The sequence below is a fragment of the Phycodurus eques genome, chromosome 1 (assembly GCF_024500275.1).
Source record: "Phycodurus eques isolate BA_2022a chromosome 1, UOR_Pequ_1.1, whole genome shotgun sequence".
Taxonomy (NCBI): domain Eukaryota; kingdom Metazoa; phylum Chordata; class Actinopteri; order Syngnathiformes; family Syngnathidae; genus Phycodurus; species Phycodurus eques.
In genome coordinates this window covers 30,122,136-30,144,862 of record NC_084525.1, presented here as the reverse complement: position 1 = coordinate 30,144,862, position 22,727 = coordinate 30,122,136, and the positions used below count along the sequence as shown (strand labels likewise).

The 22,727-nt window shown below is 43.3% G+C and overlaps 1 protein-coding gene across 7 annotated transcripts in view; it reads right to left on the bottom strand.

Annotated features, from left to right (window-relative positions):
• Positions 1 to 366: 366 nt before the first annotated feature.
• Positions 367 to 22,727, bottom strand: part of vps13d (vacuolar protein sorting 13 homolog D) — a 116,219-nt gene continuing 93,858 nt past the window's right edge. For 6 of the 7 annotated variants that reach the window (XM_061686772.1, XM_061686805.1, XM_061686775.1 and 3 more), the window contains 10 exons: positions 17,830 to 17,979; positions 17,628 to 17,724; positions 16,263 to 16,411; positions 15,716 to 15,850; positions 12,310 to 12,477; positions 6,546 to 6,678; positions 5,765 to 5,960; positions 3,903 to 4,034; positions 3,573 to 3,813; positions 367 to 1,315 (listed from right to left, as the gene is read on the bottom strand). In XM_061686772.1, coding sequence (XP_061542756.1) covers positions 1,184 to 1,315; positions 3,573 to 3,813; positions 3,903 to 4,034; positions 5,765 to 5,960; positions 6,546 to 6,678; positions 12,310 to 12,477; positions 15,716 to 15,850; positions 16,263 to 16,411; positions 17,628 to 17,724; positions 17,830 to 17,979 — 1,533 coding nt within the window. In that variant the 3' untranslated portion in view covers positions 367 to 1,183. Of the gene's footprint in view, positions 1,316 to 3,572; positions 3,814 to 3,902; positions 4,035 to 5,764; positions 5,961 to 6,545; positions 6,679 to 12,309; positions 12,478 to 15,715; positions 15,851 to 16,262; positions 16,412 to 16,594; positions 17,149 to 17,627; positions 17,725 to 17,829; positions 17,980 to 22,727 lie in introns of those variants that run through there. The other variant, XM_061686814.1, reaches the window with a different exon arrangement.

The window sequence follows — 22,727 nt, the reverse complement described above, 5'->3', positions numbered from 1 at the left end:
TATGTGCAGAGAAAGGATAGGTGCATTCATGTATGAAAGGTCACCATAAGGTCACCATAAACAAGTACGGATTAAAGTGTAGCAGCATTTCAATATTTTTTTTATGTTGTGTCATCATCTACAGAAGCTGAAAAGGTAACCAGCTTATTTTTACAATGTTATACAAAATACTAATATCAGTATTGTAGTGGGTAAAAGTAAAAAGCCATCTGCAAATATTCAAGTAAAATGCAGACACCTGAAAAAAAAAATCTATTTAAGAACAGTAATGTCCTACCACTGCTATCTACAGTATTTTAAAGTGATTCTTCAAAAGTTAATTATGCCATCTGATATAGGGTACAGTAACAGACTGCAGACAAAGTGTTAACTCAGGGACCATTTATTTGCATTTGTCCATGTGCAAGTATTTTACAAAACCTTCATATGTCACGCTAGGCCACTCAAACTCTCATTGGGATAATCTTATTCAACACCAAACCAAAACTGAAAAGTCATGACGACGCTTCAATTACTTGAAACAAACTCTGCTACAACTGAGACGCTTGTTTATGAGGAAGTCATAGTTGCACTAAAGAGGAACAAACGGTGATGGGACAGAAATGTCAAAACTGGCAGTTTGTAAGTGTACATGGCAGAGAGACAGGGGAAGGCAGCTCCAAAGTGAATGGGGTTGGGGCATATCACATTTCAAAATGTGTCAGTGCAATTTATATTCCAACCTCCCACACAAAATATTACACACAGAAAAACAGTCCAAAGCTGGTTTTATTTCACATCTCTTTCCATACCTTTGTATTTACATTTGTACCCATTCAAAACATTGTGGAAGACCTGCAGGATATGTACACCATGTGCTACAAACACAGTCAACTCGAGAAACAAATATACCCCACTGAAATTAAAACTTTGTAATTCATATGTGCTCTGTCTGATGTTAGGGCATGTGACTGAAAACAAGTTCCTGGCTGTCTGAATAGCCCCTTTTTCTCTGTGGTTGATTAAGCATTATCCATTCATCCAGCTTCATTAGCGTAGCATGTGAGCTTGAGCCTTTACCGGCTAACTCTCGACATGATACAAGGTACCCTTTGGACTGGTCGCCTCTCAATCGCATGGGAGATTACACATCTTCATTTGAGGCATCTTCAGAAAATCCAGATAAAGATTCTTCCATATTTGATCAAGACTCAAGCAATAAGCAGTCCTCATTGTTACTGGTAGGCAGCATCAGCTGTTGTTCATAGTACAGACTCTTGGCATAGTTGATCTCTTGGGAGATTTTGAGAGCCAGAGTTTCATTCTTCACATGGACCTGTGGATCAAGTATATAGAGGATTAGAACACAAATAAGAATAGAAATGAGCAGTTCCATGGAGTAAGTACCAGGGAATGCTAAATGCAGCAACCAAAATAGTAGACACAGTTCTAAGTATGATGCAGTGCTGCACCACAGCAAACTACACCCACAATAAAAGTGTTTACTTCTAGGGATGTCCCGATCCAACACCGATATTGTAGCCTTGATATTGCTACCGATATCGGTCAGATCCGATTTTCAGCAATAAAAATAAAAAATAATTTTATTATGAATTTGTATGGAATGTTGAAAAGGTTTGATCAAGTGATATTACTCAAACAGAACAATAATCAGCAACATTGGGTATGAGGAAAAACTGACCAATGTATTATTAACCAATGGGTTAAATAAAGTAACTGCTGTACACCTCTTGACCTCTAAGGAGCATTGTGGTGCACGCAATGAGATACACTTGCAGTAGCAAAGGAAAAAGTACGTCACGATCAAACATAACTTGTTTTTCAATACAGCGTTCATGTAGCAATATTCATTATTTTGAGAGATATAAGTGTCACGAGTTCATTGCTAATTTTCATTAGCTTGTCAATGGTGTTTTTCCATTTATTGTGTGCAAGCTTTGAACTAGCGATTTTTGTGAGCAAAAACAAAAAGAAACTACACTAGCGATTTTTGTGAAAGAAAGAAACTAAGGCTGTGATGTATTTGGAGAGTCAATAAGTGCAATTCTTTTGTTCTGTCTGTTTAGTTTTCCAGTGAACTTCAACTGGAGTATCCATAAACGACTTTAATCAATCGACATTCACTCTTACCCCTTGCTATTATAAGGTCTTTTCCACCAACCAGTCCAGGAACTCTGAGTTCCTGGTAGCAAAAGGTTCCTGTGGCCCCTGTGATTTGCGTTTCCATCACATTTATTAGTTCAGGGTATCTTAAGCCAATTAGGCTGATGTTGCTCATTACGGACAGCTACTGAATCTAAAAAAATGCTGGTATTTCAAGCTTTCAAAGTCTTGTATCGTAATCTTAATTTCTAATATTTCTGATACCTTTAAAATCTAACCCTTTATCCAGGTGAGGCAATTAGAACTGATTCTCATTTGCAATGCCAACCTGGCTGCAGAGAGTTTTATTATATACAGGTACATTTCAATAAATTACAATATTATTATTCTATTTTATTGCGGGGCGGCCCGGTGAACGACTGGTTAGCACATCTGCCTCACAGTTCTGAGGACCGGGGTTCAAATCCCGGCCCCACCTGTGTGGACTTTGCATATTCTCCCCGTACATGCGTGGGTTTTCTTCGGGTACTCCGGTTTCCTCCCACATCCCAAAAACATGCATGGTAGGTAGATTGAAACCTCTAAATTGCCCAGTAGGTGTGAATGTGAGTGCGAATGGTTGGTTGTTTCTATGTGCCCTGCGATTGGCTGGTGACCAGTTCAGGGTGTACCCAGCCTCTCGCCTGAAGATAGCTGGGATGGGCTCCAGCACGCCCGCGACCCTAGTGAGGATAAGCGGAAGGATAAGAAGAAAATGGATTTTATTGAAATGACATACCTAAACAGAAGCTTGTAGATGACAATAGATGAGATTTATCAGATGGAATATGCAATAGGGAGATGCGCCTGAAGCCTTACACAGTTCATCTACAAATTTGAGAATAAATCACATCTACAGTCATCTGCAGGCTTCAACATTTATTTAAATATTTATTTATTAAAAAAGTTTTTCTAATGTATTGGCATTTAGGCGAATACATTTTTCTTCATTTTCATGCAGGTTCTCCAGCTTTAGAGTAATATTTGGTCACATGCCTTTTATAGATCTATTATTCACCATGTGCTATCATCCATCCATCCATTTTCTTATACCGCTTATCCTCACAAGGGTCGTGGGCGTGTTGGAGCAATAAATAATACATGACTTCATGGACAGCTCTTAGTCAGTTCTTAAATACAGAGAGTGAAGTGTTTATTATCTGTAAAATGTGTTTGCAGGAAGAAAAAAAACAGACTGTACATTACAAATAGTGGTGGCGTACTGAAGCTCGCTCGTACCTCAAATTTTGGCTTGCAATACAAAATATCGAACATGCGACAGCTGGTAACATGAAAAAAACTAATAAGTAATAAAAACATGAATAAATAATAATATATAAGTTGGGTACTTGTAAGTCAAGGTACTGCTTTAACTTAAGTTTTAAAAATGTCTTGTGACCATTAAGTGGTGTAACAGTATGAAGTCTTACCATGGGCTTCTGGTGGGAGGGGCCAGGAATGGCCACACCACTACTGGTGCTTTCAGCCTTTTTGGTGAGCTGCACATACACTTTCCCATGATCCTTAGACACCAGACTGTGGTAGAGGTCGTCATATTTGATCTCCAGGAAAATGGCTTCACGGTCCATATGGTCTCCAGGTTTTAGGAAGTAGACCACTTTGGAAGAGATGAGCACACTGTAGCTGTCGATGGGCTCTACTGCAATGAAGCTGCAGTGAGGAAATGGAAGCATGTGAAGGGACGAAACAGTTTGTTGAAGCCACTGTGCATACAAGTCCAGTGAAGATAACAGACTTACAACTCAGACTGAATGTTGTCTGTAAGGCGGAAGAGCTGCTCCTGGCCATCAGCCTGCAGGGCTGAGTAACGAGGCAGAAGACCCTGAGGACCTTTGCAGCAGCGAGGTTTCCTGACACGCATCACACTTAGCCTGCACAACACAGGAAGTTCACAGGAACATGGGATCATAGTTTGATATACAGTATGTAAAGAAAGTGGTCATTTAAAATCTGTGCCTGATTGATATCTCAGAAAGAGATAGAGGCTATTATTATTTATGTTATTCAGTAGAATGACAACAAAACACATGGGTCTCTCATCCCATCATGACCAGAAGAGTTGGTCAAGGCAGATGGCCACCCTAAAGTATTGAAACTTGGTATTTCAGTTTTTCTTTTTTAATAAATCTGCAAAAATTTCAACAATTCCGTTTTTTTTCAGTTAATATAGGGGTGCTGTGTGTACATTAATGAGGAAAAAATTAACTTAAATGATTTTAGCAAATGGCTGCAATATAACAAAGTAAAAAATGTAAGGGGGTCTGAATACTTTCCGTACCCACTGTACATCCTGGATTGGTCCCGAGTCAATTCTAGAGACAGACAACCATTCACATTCACCATGCTGGCTGTACGTCAGCAGTGTGTACCACTTTACTATTAGTGACACTAGCAGTGGCACTAGACTTTACACTGATTTTATTGGCCTGATTGGTATCGGCCGATAAATAGCATTTTATACTGATCGGCTTTCATGTCATAATTCACCGATCCGATCAATGACGTCATTGATTGACTCTGCGTCGCCATCATGCGCAGTATATTTGAATCCAAAAGCTAGTTTATTTTTAGCCTTGTCGCGGGTCTTTTGACGTAGTACTGTAAATATCTGACGGCCAATAAAGTTATATAAAAAAAAAAACAAAAAAAAAAAACGTCGGCAGTGTGGGACAGACAACGCGTAATGCCCGGATCAGACAACAAGACAAATTTTCTCTCTCTTTGTCAGACTACTGCAATAAAATCTTGTATTCAGATACCACCGCATCCCGTTTTTTACGATCATTGGGCTTTATCTTGGCAACTCAAATGTGACCGGATATACTCGTTACCGCGGCGACGACAACAAGAGTGGAGCAAGCCGACTGTATTATGAGGACAAAATGGGGAAAAACGTGTGTTGGTGGTCACCGGTGCTCAGGACAGGAGAGGACGTCCGTTTAAGGCTTGCTTCAGGTATGTTCACAAACCTTTAATACGATACGGCTCGCAAGCAGGCAACAAAAATGTTATGTAGCCTAGCAAGCTAGTGCTAGCGCTAACGGTTGTTTGTAAACATGCCACCATTCTGTCGAATCATGCTCTAAAATTCCAGTGCGGGTGAAGTAATTTAATTACAGTAAGTTAGCACCCATTATTTCTGTCACGTTGTAATGTTGGTTTGACCTGACTGTTTAGAATACACGATCTGACTAGAGCAGTGATTTCCAACCTTTAAGGAGCCAAGGAACATATTTTACAATTGAAAACTCTCACAGCACACCAACAAACAAAAATGTCACAAAAAGTGGATACATTAATTACTGTATGTACGTCCTGCCATCTAATAGAAGACCATTCATTTGTTCTGTCTGTCACTATGCCTCACTGGAATAAATAAACAAAGATACATTATTTATTGTAAATATTATTTTTTGAACAATTAAATACACAAGTATATACAGTAAATGAACAGGTCATTTAAATAGACACATTGCTCCATCTTGTGATAGGATCGGTGATCGGCCCCAAAAATCCTGATCATGTAAAGCCTAAGTGGCACTATATAAATCAAACAAATTGAACTGAATTGAACATAATGCAGGTAAGTGGTTCCACACACCTGTGGTTACTGAGACTTGCCATATCCCGGACCGTCTGTGCCGTCTCTGAAGCGAAGTCCAATGCTCCAGCCACTGGTTTGGTCACAGTGCCGACAAGACCTTTACCCAGGCCAGAGAAAAACCCACTGACGCCACCCTCAGTCTTGACTCCCTCCACAGTTGAGGTTATGATACTCGTCATGCCACCGATGATACCTGGGAGATCATCGGAGCTTTTTAGATTTTTCAGCAAAGTGTGGAGGATCAAGAGACATTTCACACACCAATTAAATCCATTTATAAGCCATAGCATTCAAATATGTTACTTGTACCTGTAAAGTTCCTAACGGTTTTATAACAACAGTTGTACCCTGGAAAGGACCAGGGGAAAACTTGACTGTAAATCTGAGCAAGCATCTCCAAATAAATTGTGTTTCTCTCTACAGGTTCCACTGTAATCTAAAGTCTAAATTTAAGGAAGGCTGTACGTAAATTAAACAAAAGCTTCATGCTGCCACGTACAGTAACAGTTGCACACTCCCATTAAAATTGTTGAGTTGTGGTCATCAATTGTTTTGGTCCTTGTTTGTGTCTATTAAGGTTTTTGTTTCCCTAGTAAGTCATGCTGCAATTTTACTTTGAAGTTCAATTCCAGTGAAGTCCTAATGACTCTGCCTCAAGATTAAAAAGCTGGCATGGTGCTTAAAAGTTCTGTGAAACTGACTGTAAATGGGTGTTTGGGGTGAATTGAGACAATACCATGACTAATATGTAACAGAAGGAGATGCTTGAAGGTAGTACCATGAGCTAGTCCATGGATGCCTGCGACCAGGTGTTCGCCACTGGTGGCTCCGTGGTATCTGATGTACTCTCGCTCTGTCTGGTGCCGGTTGTCCATGGTTTTCCCCAGACCATCAGATAAAGTTCCTGCAAACTGATGGATGCATATGGGGCTTCTGTTACCATTGGGTGGCATATGGGGCTTCTGTTCTCATTGGGTGGGATAGTGACAATTTACTAACATAGAAGTAGCCGTACAGCAATGTGATCTAAATCTATAAAAGGTAAAAGGGGCTGCCAAAACTAGGGCTGCACGATACTGGGAAAAAAAATTACATTGATTTTTTTGTATTTTTTAAACCTGCGATATATATTGCGATGTGAAATACAGTGGTGTGAAAAAGCGTTTGCGACCGTCCTGATTTCCTTTTTTTTGTTTTTTTTGTTTGTCACACTGTTCCCCATCATCAAACTAATTTAAATATTAGTCAAATACAACACAAGTAAACACAAAAGGCAGTTTTTAAATTAAAGCTTTTATTATTAACGGAGAAATAAATCCAAACCTACATGGCCCTGTGTAAAAAGGTAATAGCCCACCCCCCCCGTTAAAACATAACGTGGTTTATCAGAATCAAAATCCTCTTTATTTGCCAGGTATGTTAAAAACGCACAAGGAATTTGTCTCCGGTAGTTGGAGCCCCTCTAGTACGACAATAGACAGCCATTTTGACATTTTGAGACATAAAAACACACTAAGGAGAGTCACTTAGCCTCTAGCAATTTAATGGCAAGAGGGAAGAAGCTGTTGGAATAGCTGCTGGTTTTAGTTTGCATTGATCACCTACCTGAGGGAAGGCGCTAGAAGAGGTGGTGACCAGGATGTGGAGGGTCCAAGAGGATTTTGCATGCTCTTGTCTTCAGGTTTCTTTATACTCGCGCGGGCGGTGACCGCACTGACTTCACTGCGGCTATCCCGTGCGCAGTTTGCCTTTATACTCGAGAGCAACCCACGCGCGCTGTTTTGAAAATATGGTGCAGTTCTCCTCCAAGTCGGGGGTGTCACTAGGGCTGGTATTGGCTAGGACACCACTGGGTGGAGTTTCCTCTGCATTTTATGGTCAATTCTGGTAGCCGTTTTTCCTTTCCTTTCCGGAACAAGGAACAAAGCAACAACAATGGCGACTGTGGAACAGTTCCTGCTCGAACAAATGGATCTAGATGACCAGATGATGCATTTAATTATACTGCAAAATTGATCAAGAAGGCGGTGGCGTAGGTGGTATGTGGAGCCAAGGGGAAAGCAGGGTACATCATAGCATGTGACTAAAATGGACCAATCACAAGAGATTATCTCCGCGGCGTTCTACACGCGGCAACAATTTTTGCCGTGTCCGTGTCAAGTGACGCTTAGGGACCGCACGGCACTATGCGTCGGTCACATGATCCAATGCGGGCGCTGTCGGCCGCGCGAGCGGGGGAGTATTAAGAGGCCTTTAGTTCTGGCAGCTTGCAAGTCCTCGAGCGTGGTTAGGGGGGTACAAAAGATTTTTTCGGCGGTCCTGATTGTCCGTTGCAGTCGGAGTTTGTCCTTTTTTTCTGCAAGCACCAAACCAGACTGTGATGGATGAACAGAGGACTGGTTTTGACGGTTGACAGTGTGAGGAGCAGCTGTGACAAAGGATTCTTCCTGAAGTCCACGATCATCTCTACACTCTTGAGCGTGTTCAGCTCCAGGTTGTGTCGGCCGCACCATAGTTCCAGCCGCTCCACTTGCGGTCGATACGCAGACTCGTCACAGTCTTTGATGAGACTGATGACTGTGGTTTCATTTGCAAACTTCAGGAGTTTGACAGCTGGGTGTATTAAGGTGCACTCGTTTGTGTAGAGAGAGAAGAGCGGCGGACCGAAGACACATCCTTGGGGTGCCCCGGTGCTGATAGTGCGTGTGGATGAGGTGGTGTCCCCCAGCCTCACTTGCTGTGTCCTGCTCGCTTGGAAGCTGTAACTCCATTGGCAGATGACAGGCGAGACACTGAGCTGGAGAAGCTTCGAGGAGAGGATTTCGGGGATAATGGTGTTGAACGCAGAGGTTAAGTCCACGAACAGGATCCTCATGTAGGTCCCCGTGCCATCGAGGTGCTCTATGATTAAGTGCAGTCCCATGTTGACTGCGTCAGCCACAGACCTGTTTGCTCGATAGGCAAACTGCAGGGGGTCCACCAGAGGTCCTGTGATGCTCTTGAGGTGCTCCAGCACGATGCATTCAAACGACTTCATGACCACAGATGTCAGGGTGTAGTCATGTCGACCCAAGATTGCAGGTTTCTTTGGGACTGGGATGATGGTGTAGCGTTTGAAACAGGATGGTACATCACACAGTTCCAGAGATCCATTGAAGATCTGTGTGAAGACTAGAGCGAGCTGGTCCGCACAGACTCTGAGGCAGGATGGGGACACAAGGTGTGGGCCTGCCGCTTTGTTGATCTTTTGTAGTCTGACGATGCGTCTCACATCCTGTTCATGAATGGTTAACGCAGAAGTCAGATTGCAGAGGTACGATGGTAGTCGGTGGTACGGTTGGGTGGGTGTGGGGTGTGAAAGTGTCCGCTTCAAATCTGCAGTAGAAGGTGTCCAAGTCATCAGCTAGTCCTCTTTTGTTCTCCGCTTGGGGGAATGGTCGCTTGTAGTTGGTTAGCGATTTTACTCCTCGCCAGACTGACTTAGAGTAGTTGGCAGTAAACTCTTTTTCCAGCTTTTCTCCATAATTTCTTGTGATGTTAATTTCTTTTGTCAGCAGATTTTTAGCGCGATTGTACAGGGCTCTGTCCCCACTTTGATAGGCGTCCTCTTTACTTTGGTGAAGTTCCTTAAGTTTGGCAGTGAACTATGGTTTGTTGTTATTGAAAGTGTGAAATGTCTTAATTGGTACAGACACATCTTCACAGAAACTGATTTAGGATGTGACACTGTCCGTATATTCATCCAGGCTGCCAGTTGAAGTTTCAAACACACTCCAGTCTGTGGAGTCTAAACAGCTTGAAGTTCTAGCTTTGCTTCATTGGGCCACTTCACTGTTTTCACCATAGGCTTCGCACATTTAAGTTTGTGTCTGTATGTTGGTATTAAGTGAATTAAGCAGTGATCAGATGAGCCCAGAGCACCACGAGGGATAGCATGGTATGTGTCCTTTAGCCTGGTATAGCAGTGGTCTAGAACGTTATTTTCCCTGGGAGGACAGTCAATGTGCTGCTTGTATTTAGGGAGCTTGTGGTTGAGTTGAGCTTTGTTAAAGTCCCCAAGAATAATGAGGGGTGAATCTGGGTGGCAATTTTTCAAGTTAGTTTACTTGTTCAGCAAGCATTAGCTGTGCGGCCTTCGTGTCTGCCTGGGGAGGAATGTAGAACTGTGCTAATTACCAGGCCACGCTAAAAACTATTGGAATATGGCAATGACTGACTGTTTCTACAAAATTTACAGTCCCACGGGTTTAAAAATATCCAGGAGTTGCTGGATATAACACCAATTCCAATGAAGTTGGGACGTTGTGTTAAACAAATAAAAACAGAAAACAATGATTTGCAAATCATGTTCAACCTATATTTAATTGAAGACACTACAAATACAAGATATTTAATGTTCAAACTGATAAACTTGATTGTCTTTAGCAAATAATTAATAACTTAGAATTTTATGGCTGCAACACGTTCCAAAAAAGCTGGGACAGGGTTTACCACTGTGTTACATCACCTTTTCTTTTAACAACATTCAATAAGCGTTTGGGAACTGAGGACACTAATTGTTGAAGCTTTGTAGGTGGAATTCTTTCCCATTCTTGCTTGATGTACAGCTTCAGCTGTTCAACAGTCCGGGGTCTCCGTTGTCGTATTTTACGCTTCATAATGCGCCACACATTTTCAATGGGAGACAGGTCTGGACTGCAGGCAGGCCAGTCTAGTACCCACACTCTTTTACTACGAAGCCAAGCTGTTGTAACACGTGAAGAATGTGGTTTGGTATTGTCTTGCTGAAATAAGCAGGGGCGTCCTTGAAAAAGACGTTGCTTGGATGGCAGCATATGTTTCTCAAAAACCTGTATGTACCTTTCAGCATGAATGGTGCCTTCACAGATGTGTACGTTACCCATCCCATTGGCACTAACACAGCCCCATACCATCACAGATGCTGGCTTTTGAACTTTGTGTCCATAACAGTACGGATGGTTCTTTTCCTATTTGGCCCAAAGGACACGACGTCCACAATTTCCAAAAATAATTTGAAATGTGGACTCGTCGGACCAGAGAACACTTTTCATCAGTCCATCTTAGATGAGCTCGGGACCAGAGAAGACGGCGGCGTTTCTGGGTGTTGTTGATAAATGGCTTTTGCTTTGCATAGTAGAGTTTCAAGTTGCACTTACGGATGTGGCGTAGAACTGTATTTACTGACATTGGTTTTCTGAAGTGTTCCTGAGCCCATGTGGTGATGTCTTTTACACATTGATGTCGGTTTTTGATGCAGTGCCGCCTAAGTGATCGTAGGTCACGGGTATTCAATGTTGGTTTTCGGCCTTGCCGCTTACATGCAGTGATTTCTCCAGATTCTCCGAACCTTTGGATGATATTATGGACCGTAGATGATGAAATCCCTAAATTCCTTGCAATTGTACGTTGAGGAACATTATCCTTAGACTGTTCGACTATTTTCTCATGCACTTGTTCACAAAGAGGTGAACCTCGCCCCATCTTTGCTTGTGAATGACTGAGCAATTCAGGGAAGCTCCTTTTATACCCAATCATGGCACCCACCTGTTCCCAATGAGCCTGTTCACCTGTGCGATGTTCCAAACAGGTGTTTGATGAGCATTCCTCGACTTTCTCAGTCTTTTTTGCCACCTGTCCCAGCTTTTTTGGAATGTGTTGCAGCCATAAAATTCTAAGTTAATGATTATTTGCTAAAAGGTTTATCAGTTTTAACATTAATTATCTTGTCTTTGTAATGTATTCAATTAAATATAGGTTGAACATGATTTGCAAATCATTGTGTTCTGTTTTTATTTATGTTTAACACAACGTCCCAACTTCATTGGAATTGGGGTTGTAATTTCTTTGGAAGAAGAAAAACAAGCTTATCAGCAAGAAAAATTTAAACAGAGGCAAAGCAAGCAGAGCAAAGAGAAAAAGCGCCTGCACGGAGCAGAGCAGAGACCAGGAAGATGTAATCCATTTTTACAATTATGTACTGTACTGTATTACAAAAGAACATTCACTCGGTGTGCTGTTTGAAGTGTTAAGGCTCTTTCACATTGCGCTTGGCAAGGCGTCTGACTCCCTCGACTCGTGTGTGCTGATGGCGTGTCAGTGCCTTATGATGTGACGCCAAAATAAGCAAGGTTGGGGCTTGCTTTTCCAACAATGACAAATATATATTGCAGTTGCGGTCCACTCAGCGGGGAAAGCCTCCTGACTTGCTTCTAGGCTGTTGCGTCACCACTTCCAAATATGGGCTGGCCGCACCCTGTTAGTCATTATTGCACTTTGACGTGAGGGCCTTTCACACTGAGCAAGTGCAGTGTGAAAAGGCATTTAAATTTAATAATCTTATTATCATGTCTAAACAGGTCCCTCTGCTAGTCACTTTTAATATTACAGTTGATTCACTGTATATTACAGTATACCAACATCGCAGCAGACCCTGTGATGTGACTATTGCGCACACGTACATCGCGACGACCATGCTCAAAGAGCAGCCCTAGCTAAAACCAAACAGCTCAGTGAATCTGTACCTTGGCGGCAGAGTTGGACACGCCATGTGTCACATTTCGTATGAGGCCACCCACGTTGCCATACTTGATGAGCTCTGATACGCCCTCAGAGACATCATTGAGGAGTCCGATTGGATTTCCAAGGAAATCCACAGAGCCCAGGATCTGAGCTGCCTGGCTGATCAGCTCCTTTAGAGGAAAAACACACATTACACAGTGTAGTACAGTGAACAGCGACACTTGTTTTGACCACTTGGACATCTAATGAGATCTAATACAAGAGGTGTATCAAAAATAATACCTTTGCAAAGACACAATTTAACATTATGTTTACTAATGTGGTTGTAGTTTGCAGCAGTGTACAACTGCACTGTGCAGTGCCTAATATTTTGACTCTGTCATGTCGTTAATAGGCTTCACACGATCAGGATTTTTTAGGGAGATCACCGATCAGAGTTTATAAAACCGATAACCAATCACCGATCTGATTACAAGATGGAGCAATGTGTCGATTTAAATTACTTGTTCATTTACTGTATACTGTGGGGCAAAAAAGTAGTCAACCACCAATTGTGTCAGTTATCCAACTTAAAAAGATGAGAGAGGCCTGTAATTTTCATCATAGGTATACGTCACCTATGAGAGACAAAATGAGGAAAAAAATAAAGAATTTATGAGCAATTTTGGCAGAAAGTATTTGGTCAATAACAAAAGTTCATCTCTTTGTTGGCAATGACAGAGGTCAAACATTTTCTGTAAGTCTTCACAGGGTTTTCATAAACTATTACTGGTATTTATGCCCATTACTCTATGCAGATCTCCTCTAGAGCAGTGATGTTTTGGGGCTGTCGCTGGGCAACACAAACTTTCAACTCCGCCAAAGATTTTCTTTGGGGTTGAGATCTCGAGACAAGCTAGGCCACTCCAGGACTTTGAAATGCTTCTTACATTGCCCGGGCGGTGTGTTTGGGATCATTGTCATGCTGAAAGACTCAACCACGTTTCATCGCCAATGCCCTTGCTGATGGAAGGAGGTTTTCACTCAAAATCGCAGTTGTCCTGGTCCCTTTGCAGAAAAACAGCCCCAAAGCATGATGTTTCCACCCCTATGCTTCACAGTAGGTATGGTCGTCTTTGGATGCAACTCAGCATTCTTTCTCCTCCAAACACGACAAGTTGAGTTTTTACCAAAAAGTTCAATTTTGGTTTCATCTGACCATATGACATTCTCCCAATCCTTTTCTGGATCATCCATGTGCTCGCCAGCAAACTTCAGACGGGACTGGACATGTACTGGCTTAAGCAGGGGGCAACGTCTGGCACTACAGAATTTAAGTCCCTGGCGGTGTAGTGTGTTACTGATGGTAGCCTTTGGTACTTAGGTCCCAGCTCTCTGCAGGTCATTCACTAGGTCCCCCCGTGTGATTCTGGGATTTTTGCTCACCGTACTTTATGATCATTTTGACCCCACGGGGTGGGATCTTGCATGGAGCCCCAGATCAAGGGAGATTACCAGTGGTCTGGTATGTCTTTCATTTTCTAATAATTGCTCCCAGAGTTGATTTCTTCACACCAAGCTGCTTACCGATTGCAGATTCAGTCTTCCCAGCCTGGTGCAGGTCTACAATTTTGTCTCTGGTGTCCTTTGACAGCTCTTTGGTCTTGGCCATAGTGGAGTTTGGAGTATGACTGTTTGAGGTTGTGGACAGGTGTATTTTGTAATGATAAGGAGTTCAAATAGGTGCCATTAATACAGGTAACGAGTGGAGGACAGAGGAGCCTCTTAAAGAAGAAGTTACAGGTCTGTGAGAGCCAGAAATCTTGCTTGTTTGTAGGTGACCAAATATATATTTTCCACCATAATTTGCTAATAAATTCTTTAAAAATCAGACAATGCCCCACGCTACAGGGCACACATAAACTGCCTCCATCTCTTCCACTCACTCGCTCACTTTCTCTTACACACAAAGACCTCTGCTCTGCCAGATTTACTGTAAATGTCATACAAAATAATAAAAATTACTCCCTCAGAACTAAGACCACAGACCAGTCATTTTCAACAATGAACACTGTGCACTCTCACACAAACAAAACTCTTCTTTCAATGTTCAGTTCATGTCTACAAACCAAAATACAATTTACAATAGCATTATTTCTCTCTCCATGCATGTTGCATAGTGGGACTTCTGCCATTCCTTGCCTTCAAAAATTCTTTCCAAATATAGTTTATAGTCAGTTGTTGCCACTCGAAGCAGTTTCTTCACTTGTGTCTATTCTAAATGAGTATATACATGTGCACATTGGAGTAAACGTCACATCATTTATTAAACTAGAGGTCCGTCGTGTAATTAGCACAGTAGCTGGAGTTGTTTTTACACTTTCATCAAAACACCCGTTTGATGAAACAAGTTACAAGTAGTTAAAAACAAGATCTCTGCCAAATATACACTCTAGTCGGAAGCCGCGATATTTACAGGTATGTGTGTAAACGATGATGTCACCGCACATTTACGTCAAAACCGAGCATGGATAGACAGAGCAGAGATTCACACATTCGGATTCACGGTCAACATGATGAAAATGTATTTCTGATCGGTTTGGAAAAATGAAAATTCCATCCCTGTGAAACCAAATGAAATTTCATTCAAATTTGGCCTGTTTACTCCAATTGAGTGGTTTTCGGAAGCGTTTTCATCAGGGGAAAGTGTGTAGGCTGTTCAGAGTTTTTCGGGGTTGCCTGGAAACAGGCATTATCATGCGGCGTGAACGTAAGAGTCGCAGGTTGGCAGCCACGAGAAACTGGTTAAAGAGCCGCAGGTTGGCCAGGCCTGCTTTAGAGCATGATTCGACAGAATGCCGGGATTTTTACGCACACCGTTAGTGCTAGCATTAGCTTGCTAGGCTACATAACGTTTTGTTGCTTGCTTGCGAGCCGTATCTTATTAAAAGTACGTGAACGTATCTTACCATGGCGACGACATCGTAACGCATGTATTAACAGAAAACAAAATGGGGAAAAACGAGTGCTGGTGGTCACCGGTGCTCGGGAGATGACGTTCATTTCAGGCCTAATGAATGAATGAGCACCGGTGACCACCAGCACACGGTTTTCCCCATTTTGTTCTTATAATACACGCGTTGTGACGTCGTCGCAAAGGTAACGAGTGTATCCGGTCGCGTTTGAGTTGACGAGAAAGCCCCGTGATCGTAAAAAGACGGGTTGTGGTGGTATCGGAATACAATATTTTATTGCAGTCGTCTGACATAGTGCAATCGCAAAAGACCACATTTGTCTTGTCGTCTGATCCAGGCATTGTGTGCTGTCTGCCTCAGATGTGTTTTCTGTCCCACACTGCTGACAATATGCTGCTCTCAATATGATGGGAGTGTAGGCTCTACACTGTTGGAACACAGAACTCGCGCCTACCTCTCTGAAATGCTTGAGAACATCATTGATGATGATCTCTTGGGTCTCATAGGGGTGGACTCGGGTGAATGGGTACATGTTGACAACAGCATCCTCAAAGCGAACCAGTGGAAATCCCAAGGTACCTTTCAAAGCCTGTAGTAACAAAGAACGTTATGATATTATATCCGAACAAACAACTTGTCTATCCCACTAGTGTTCAAGAGGCCCTGTATACAACAGACCCTGTGTGTTTGCAAAAGCAGCCCCAGCGATCATAACTGCGATTCTGCTTCGCCCAGTTCTTCCTAGAAATCCTAAGCCTTTATGAGTCCAGATGAGTTACAGTTTATAAATCTGTCCGTCATGATACATCCTGGGGTTATATGAAAGTGGCTGCGATCAAAACAACCCTCAAACTACTTGGTTTATCGGTGATGATGTCACTAGTGCCACCCAGTCAAACCAACCACATGCAAAAACAACAGTTTATCCTTCTTAAAGTTATATAATTTAGTGTAAGTAAGTAGCAGCAGAGATTTTAGAAGGGTTAAAAACTGAAATTTACCTTCAGATCAGCAGGCAGCTTATGAGAGGTGAGGACACTGAGCTTGACCTGAGGCAGGCTGATCTTCAGGTTCTCAAAGTAGTAGCGTTTGGGAGGCCCTGCATCCTGATTGGGCCTCTCGTGGAGGTTTTCATCCAATTTCTCCAGTTCTATATCAATTACATGGATGACTTTTTTAGATGTTATGCACAATATATTTGACTTTAGCCCCTTTTACATAAGATGGGAATTTTTGCACTCCCGTTGTGTTTTGGTGCTGAGTTAACTGCAGGCAAGCAATAGCCTAAAAAAAAAAAAAGTGAGTTTTCTATGGATTAATGGAACAATATCCATACCTGTTTAAGTGGGACAGCTTGAACATCAGATAAATTAAAAATGAACATAACAGACTCTTGTTATGGAACACGTTTACAGTGTGTTCCCTGCATATTCAGGATTCGCTACTTACGGATTTCCCCATTATACATTTTTTTCTTTACCCATTGTCCGTTAAGTGCTGAAAAAGTCACCTGTTTGCTGATTTGTGCTATGGCCAAAATCCTGTTAATGATATATGGTTTCATTGTGTAACTGGTCTGGGTGTGAACACGGTGTTTATTGTAGGGAGGATAAAATGTAAATCAGATAAGGGTGTGGGGGTGTGATGCAGGGTGCATGTGGAGGCCACAGGGAACATCTGTTGGAGACGGCGTCTGGCGCCAGCGGCAAATGGCAATCTTTCTGCATAGCAACGATGACGTCAATGGACCATGGACCAATTAGACGACGACGATTCTATACTTCCTCTTTGAAACATTGTATAAGCCAGGGGCAGGAACAGATAGGGTTGTTCAGTCTGCGCTGTCTCTGCTGAGGGTAGGATAAGCGTAGCTGCTGACCCAGAGCTCTGTAAAATGTATAGGCTTCTCTGTCAGGAATAAATTGGTTGGCTTTTGACATGTCGTTATATTTGTAGTTCTTTCACGAAAATGAACACGCATGGAACCTTGAGAGTTAATAGGTGATTTTAAAACACAAGTTCCTTTACTGTCTAATGTAAAAGTATTGCTTTGGCACCAAGGAACAATGTGAAATGAGTTGAACAGTGCTTTCGCACTTTCTTGTGGCATCTTAGTGCCCAGGAATTAAGTTAAACTTAGTTGAGGAGATTCATGCCATGCTCTGCCGCCACCTAGTGGAATATATAGTCAGTTATAGACCTTTTTAGGGGGGTGTTAACTCAGATATTCACTATTCACGACAGACCTTGGTCAATATTTAACACTGTATTAATAAATGTACAGCTTTAGGGTCTTCTCATTTTCAATAGTAAAATGCATCACCATCAATTTGTGAAAGAAACTCAAAATTTTACAGTTCACCGACCTGCTTCTGTCTGCCCATACCCAAAAAAGCTGAGCAGCTTGAGCAATAATTTCTCTTCAATGATGACTGTGAAGCGTCCAGCTGTTACCATGAGGTGCTGCAGACACATCAAAGTTACATCATCACAAAATCCTAATATCTGTGTGGCACACGTGAAATGTGATGACAGCCACAGAGCCATGAGGATCTGTCTGATACTGACCTTGAAGATATCAGTGAGCATAAGCCTGCTGGGAACTTTGACTGAGTTCACTTGCAAGGCTGGACCACTTTCACTCACAGTTCCATCGCCGAAACTAGGAGTCACACAGAGCATCACTGGCTGGGTGGTCCCTAGGAGTTGGTTGTCCACCTGATAACCAAAATAATACTAATACTCAATGAACACAACTGACAGCAATATGACACACAGTGGCGTGAAAAAGCGTTTGTCCCCTTCCTGAGTTGTTTTTTTTCTTTTTTGTTTTCTGGGGGGCAGTATTTGTCACACTGAAATGCTTCAGGTCATCACAACAGTTTTAATAGTTCACTAGCTATTTATTTGGGTTGTTTTGATGACCCCAGTATACACAAAATACAGTTTTCGAATGATATGGGTGGAACAACCACTAATTACCACCATGAAGTTCAGGTGAAATTACTATTTTTTAAATTAAAAAATATATATATATTTTTTTACATTGGACCATGTTCTCTTTCCTAACTAAATAAAATCATGATTAAGAAAATGCATTTTGCATTTACTTGGTTTGTCTTTGTGAGATATTTAAAATTGCTTTATGATCCAAAACAGTCAAATGTGATAAATATGCAAGTCATACATCAGGAAAGGGGCAAATACTTTTCCACGGCACTGTATTTGTACATTGTTTTTATTCACATGAAGCTAAAAGTTGTTGTAAAATAGAACTAACTGTGGTGTATGGTGGTTGCATCCGGAAACTATTCACAGCGTTTCACTTTTTCCACATTGTGTTGTGTTACAGCCTCACTCCAAAATGGAATAAATTCATTTTTTCCCCTCAAAATTCTAAAAAATAATAAATAAAAAAGTAAGACATCACATCTACATAAGTATTCACAGCCTTTGCTCAATACTTTGTTGATGCATCTTTGGGAGTAATTACAGCCTCAAGACTTTTTGAATATGATACCACAAGCTTGGCACACCTATGTTTGGGCAGTTTCGGCCATTCATGTTTGCAGCACCTCTCAAGCTCCATCAGGTTGGATGGGGAACATCAGTGCAATTTTTGGGCTTTGGCTTGCCCACTCAAGGACATTCACAGTATGGTCCTGAAGCCACTCTTTCGTTGTCTTGGCTTTGTGCTTCGGGTAATTGTCTTGTTGGAAGGTAAACCTTCACCCCAGTCTGAGGTCCTGAGCACTCTGGAGCAGGTTTTCATCCAGGATGTCTCTGTACATTGCTTCATTCTTCTTCCCCCTTACTCCTGACAAGTCTCCCAGTTCCTAACGAAGAGAAAAACATCCCCACAGCATGATTCTGCCACCATCATGCTTCATTGTAGGGATGGTATTGGTCAAGTGATGAGTGGTGCCTGGTTCCCTCCAAACATGACACCTGACATTCACACCAAAGAGTTCAATCTTTGTCTCATCAGACCAGAGAATTTTCTCTCTCATGGTCTGAGAGTCCATGTACCTTTTGGCAAAGTCCAGGCGGGCTGCCATGTGCCTTTCACTAAGGAGTGGCTTCCGTCTGGCAACTCTACCTGATTGGTGGAGTGCCGCAGAGATGGTTGTCCTTCTGGAAGTTTCTCCTCTCTCCACAGAGGACCGCTGGAGCTCTGACAGAGCGACCATCTGGCTCTTGGTCACAGCTCTAGGAAGAGTCCTGGTGGTTCGGAACGTTTTCCATTTATGGATGATGGAGACCACTGTACTCATTGGAACCATCAAAGCAGCAGAAATGTTTCTGTAACCTTCCCCAGATTTTTGCCTAGAGACAATCGTGTCTCAGAGGTCTACAGACAATTCCTTTGACTCCGTGCTCTGACATGCACTGTCACCAGTGGGACCTTAAATAGACATGTGTGTGCCTTTCAAAATCATCTCCGATCATTTCAAGGATGATCAGTGGAAACATGATGCACCTGAGCTCAATTTTGAGCGTCATGGCAGAGGCTGTGAATATTTAGCTACATGTGATTTCTTAGTTTTTTATTTTTAATAAATCTGAAAAAAATATTTTCACTTTCATTATGGTGTGTTGTGTGTCGAATTTTGAGGAAAACCTTCAATTTATTCCATTCTGGAATAAGGCTGTAACATACTGTGGAAAAAGTTAAGTGGTGTGAATACTTTCCGGACGCACTTTAAGTGTGAAAACTCTGCATTCTTTAAAGGGCTATTGTTGTTATCAAATGGTTGATGACTATGACTGTAGCTACACCACACCAGCCAACCTTGAAAACCAGCTGTTGAATCAAGTGAATTCATCAAATGTTTCATATTAACTGGGAGAGTGTTGGCCATAGTGGGATTTGATCTGTTAAAGGTCCCCATTCCATCAGTTCTCTTAAATAAAAAAATGTATACACCCTGTGCAGAATTATTAGGCAAGTAAGTATTTTGACCATATGACTTTAGGCATATTTCCTAGCTCCCAGCTGGATAAACCTGAATCCTTAATGGATTTAAGCATAGCAGGTGCTGTGTATTAGTGTAATCAATGTGGCTGTGGCTTAAGGAGATCAACACCCTATATAAAGGTGTGCGTAATTATTAGGCAGCTTCTTTTCTTTAGGTAAAATGGGCCAAAAAAGAGTTAACTGACTCTGAAATCTCTGAGAGGGATGCAGCACTCTTGAAATATGTAAGATTTGGGGGCATGATCACAGAACCATCCATCCATCCATCCATTTTCTTCCGCTTATCCGAGGTCGGGTCGCGGGGGCAGTAGCTTTAGCAGGGAAGCCCAGACTTCCTTTTCCCCAGCCACTTCATTCAGCTCTTCGTGAGCACCCGAAGGCATTCAAAGACCAGCCGGGAGACACAGTCTTTCCAACGTGTCCCGGGTCGTCCCTGGGGTCTCCTCCCGGTAGGACGTGCCCGGAACACCTCGACAGGGAGGCGTCCAGAAGGTATCCTAATCAGATGCCCGAGCCACCTCACTGGCTCCTCTCAATGCTGAGGACGAGCGGCTCTACTCTGAGTCCTTCCCGGATGACCGAGCTTCTCATCCTCTCTCTAAGGGAGGGCCTGGACACGCTGCGGAGGAAACTCATTTCGGCCGCTTGTTCTTTTGGTCACGACCCACAGTTCGTGACCATAGGTGAGGGTAGGAACATATATTGATCGGTAAATTGAGAGCGTCGCCTTTCGGCTTAGCTCCTTCTTCACCACAACGGACTGATACAAAGTCCGCATCACTGCAGACGCAGCACCGTTCCGCCTGTCGATCTCCTGTTCAATTCTTCCTCATTCGTGAACAAGACCCCAAGATACTTGAACTCCTCCACTTGGGGCATGATCTCATCCCAGACCCAGAGAGGGCACTCCACCCTTTTCCAACTGAGGACCAAAATCTCAGATTTAGAGGTGCTGATTCTCATACCAGCCGCTTCACACTCGGCTGGGAACCGTTCCAGTGAGAGTTGGAGATCACGGCTTGATGAACCCAACAGAACCACATCATCTGCAAAAAGCAGAGATGCAATACTGAGGTCACCAAACCGGACCCCTACTACGCCTCGGCTGCGCTTTGAAATTCTGCCCATAAAAGTTATGAACAGGATCGGTGACAAAGGGCAGCCTTGCCGGAGTCCAACCCTCACCGGAAACAAGTGCAACTTACTGCCAGCAATGCGGACCGAACAGACCATATCAGGGGGTTCGGTAACCCATACTCCTGAAGTACCCCCACAGGACTCCCCGAGTGACACAGTCGAACGCCTTCTCCAAGTCCACAAAACACTTGTAGACTGGTTGGGCGAACGCCCATGCACCCTCGAAGACCCGGCCGAGGGTGAAGAGCTGGTCCACTGTTCCATGGCCAGGACGAAATCCACTGTGCTCCTCCTGAATCTGATATTCGACTTCCCGACGGATCCTCCTCTCCAGCACCCCTGAATAGACTTACCATGAGGCCGAGGAGTGTGATTTCCCCCTGTAGTTGGAACACACCCTGCGGTCCCCCCCACCAGCCCAGTCTGCAAATCCAGAGGTACTGTCCTCGATGTCCACGCGATGTTGCAGAGGCGCGTGTCAACCAGGACAGCCTCACAACATCCATAGCCTTTCAGAACGCCGGGCGAATCTCATCCACCGCCAGCGCCTTGCCACCGAGGAGATTTTTAACGACCTTTGTGACCTCAGCCCGCCTCAGAGACCCCAGACTCAGCTTACTCATGGGAAGGCGTGTCGGTGGAATTGAGGAGGTCTTTGAAGTATTCTCCCCACCAACTCACAACGTCCTGAGTCGAGGTCAGCAGCACCCCTCCCTCATTATACACAGTGTTGATGGTGCACTGCTCCCCCCTCCTGAGACGCCGGATGGTGGACCAGAATTTCCTCGAAGCCATCCGGAAGTCGTTCTCCATGGCCTCACCGAACTCCTCCATGTCCTGAGTTTATGTCTCTGCAACCACCAAAGCTGCATTCCACTTGGCCAGCCGGTACCCATCTGCTGCCCCAGGAGTCCCACAGGCCAAAAAGGCTCGATAGGACTCCTTCTTCAGCTTGACGGCATCCCTCACCGCAGGTGTTCACCAACGGGTTTGGGGATTGACGCCACAACAGGCACCGACCCCCTTACGGCCACAGCTCTGGTCAGCCGCCTCAGCAATGTAGGCACGGAACATGGTCCACTCAGACTCAATGTCCCCCGCCTTCCCCGAGACATGGGTGAAGTTCTGCTGGAGGTGGGAGTTGAAATTCCCCTTCTGACAGGGGATTCGGTCAGACGTTCCCAGCAGACCCTCACGTTTGGGCCTGCCAAGTCGGACCGGGATCTTCCCGCACCATCGGAGCAAACTCACCAGCAGGTGGTGATCAGTTGACAGTTCCGCCCCTCTCTTCACCAGAGTGTCCAAGACATGCGGCCACAAGTCTGATGACACGATCACAAAGTCGATCATC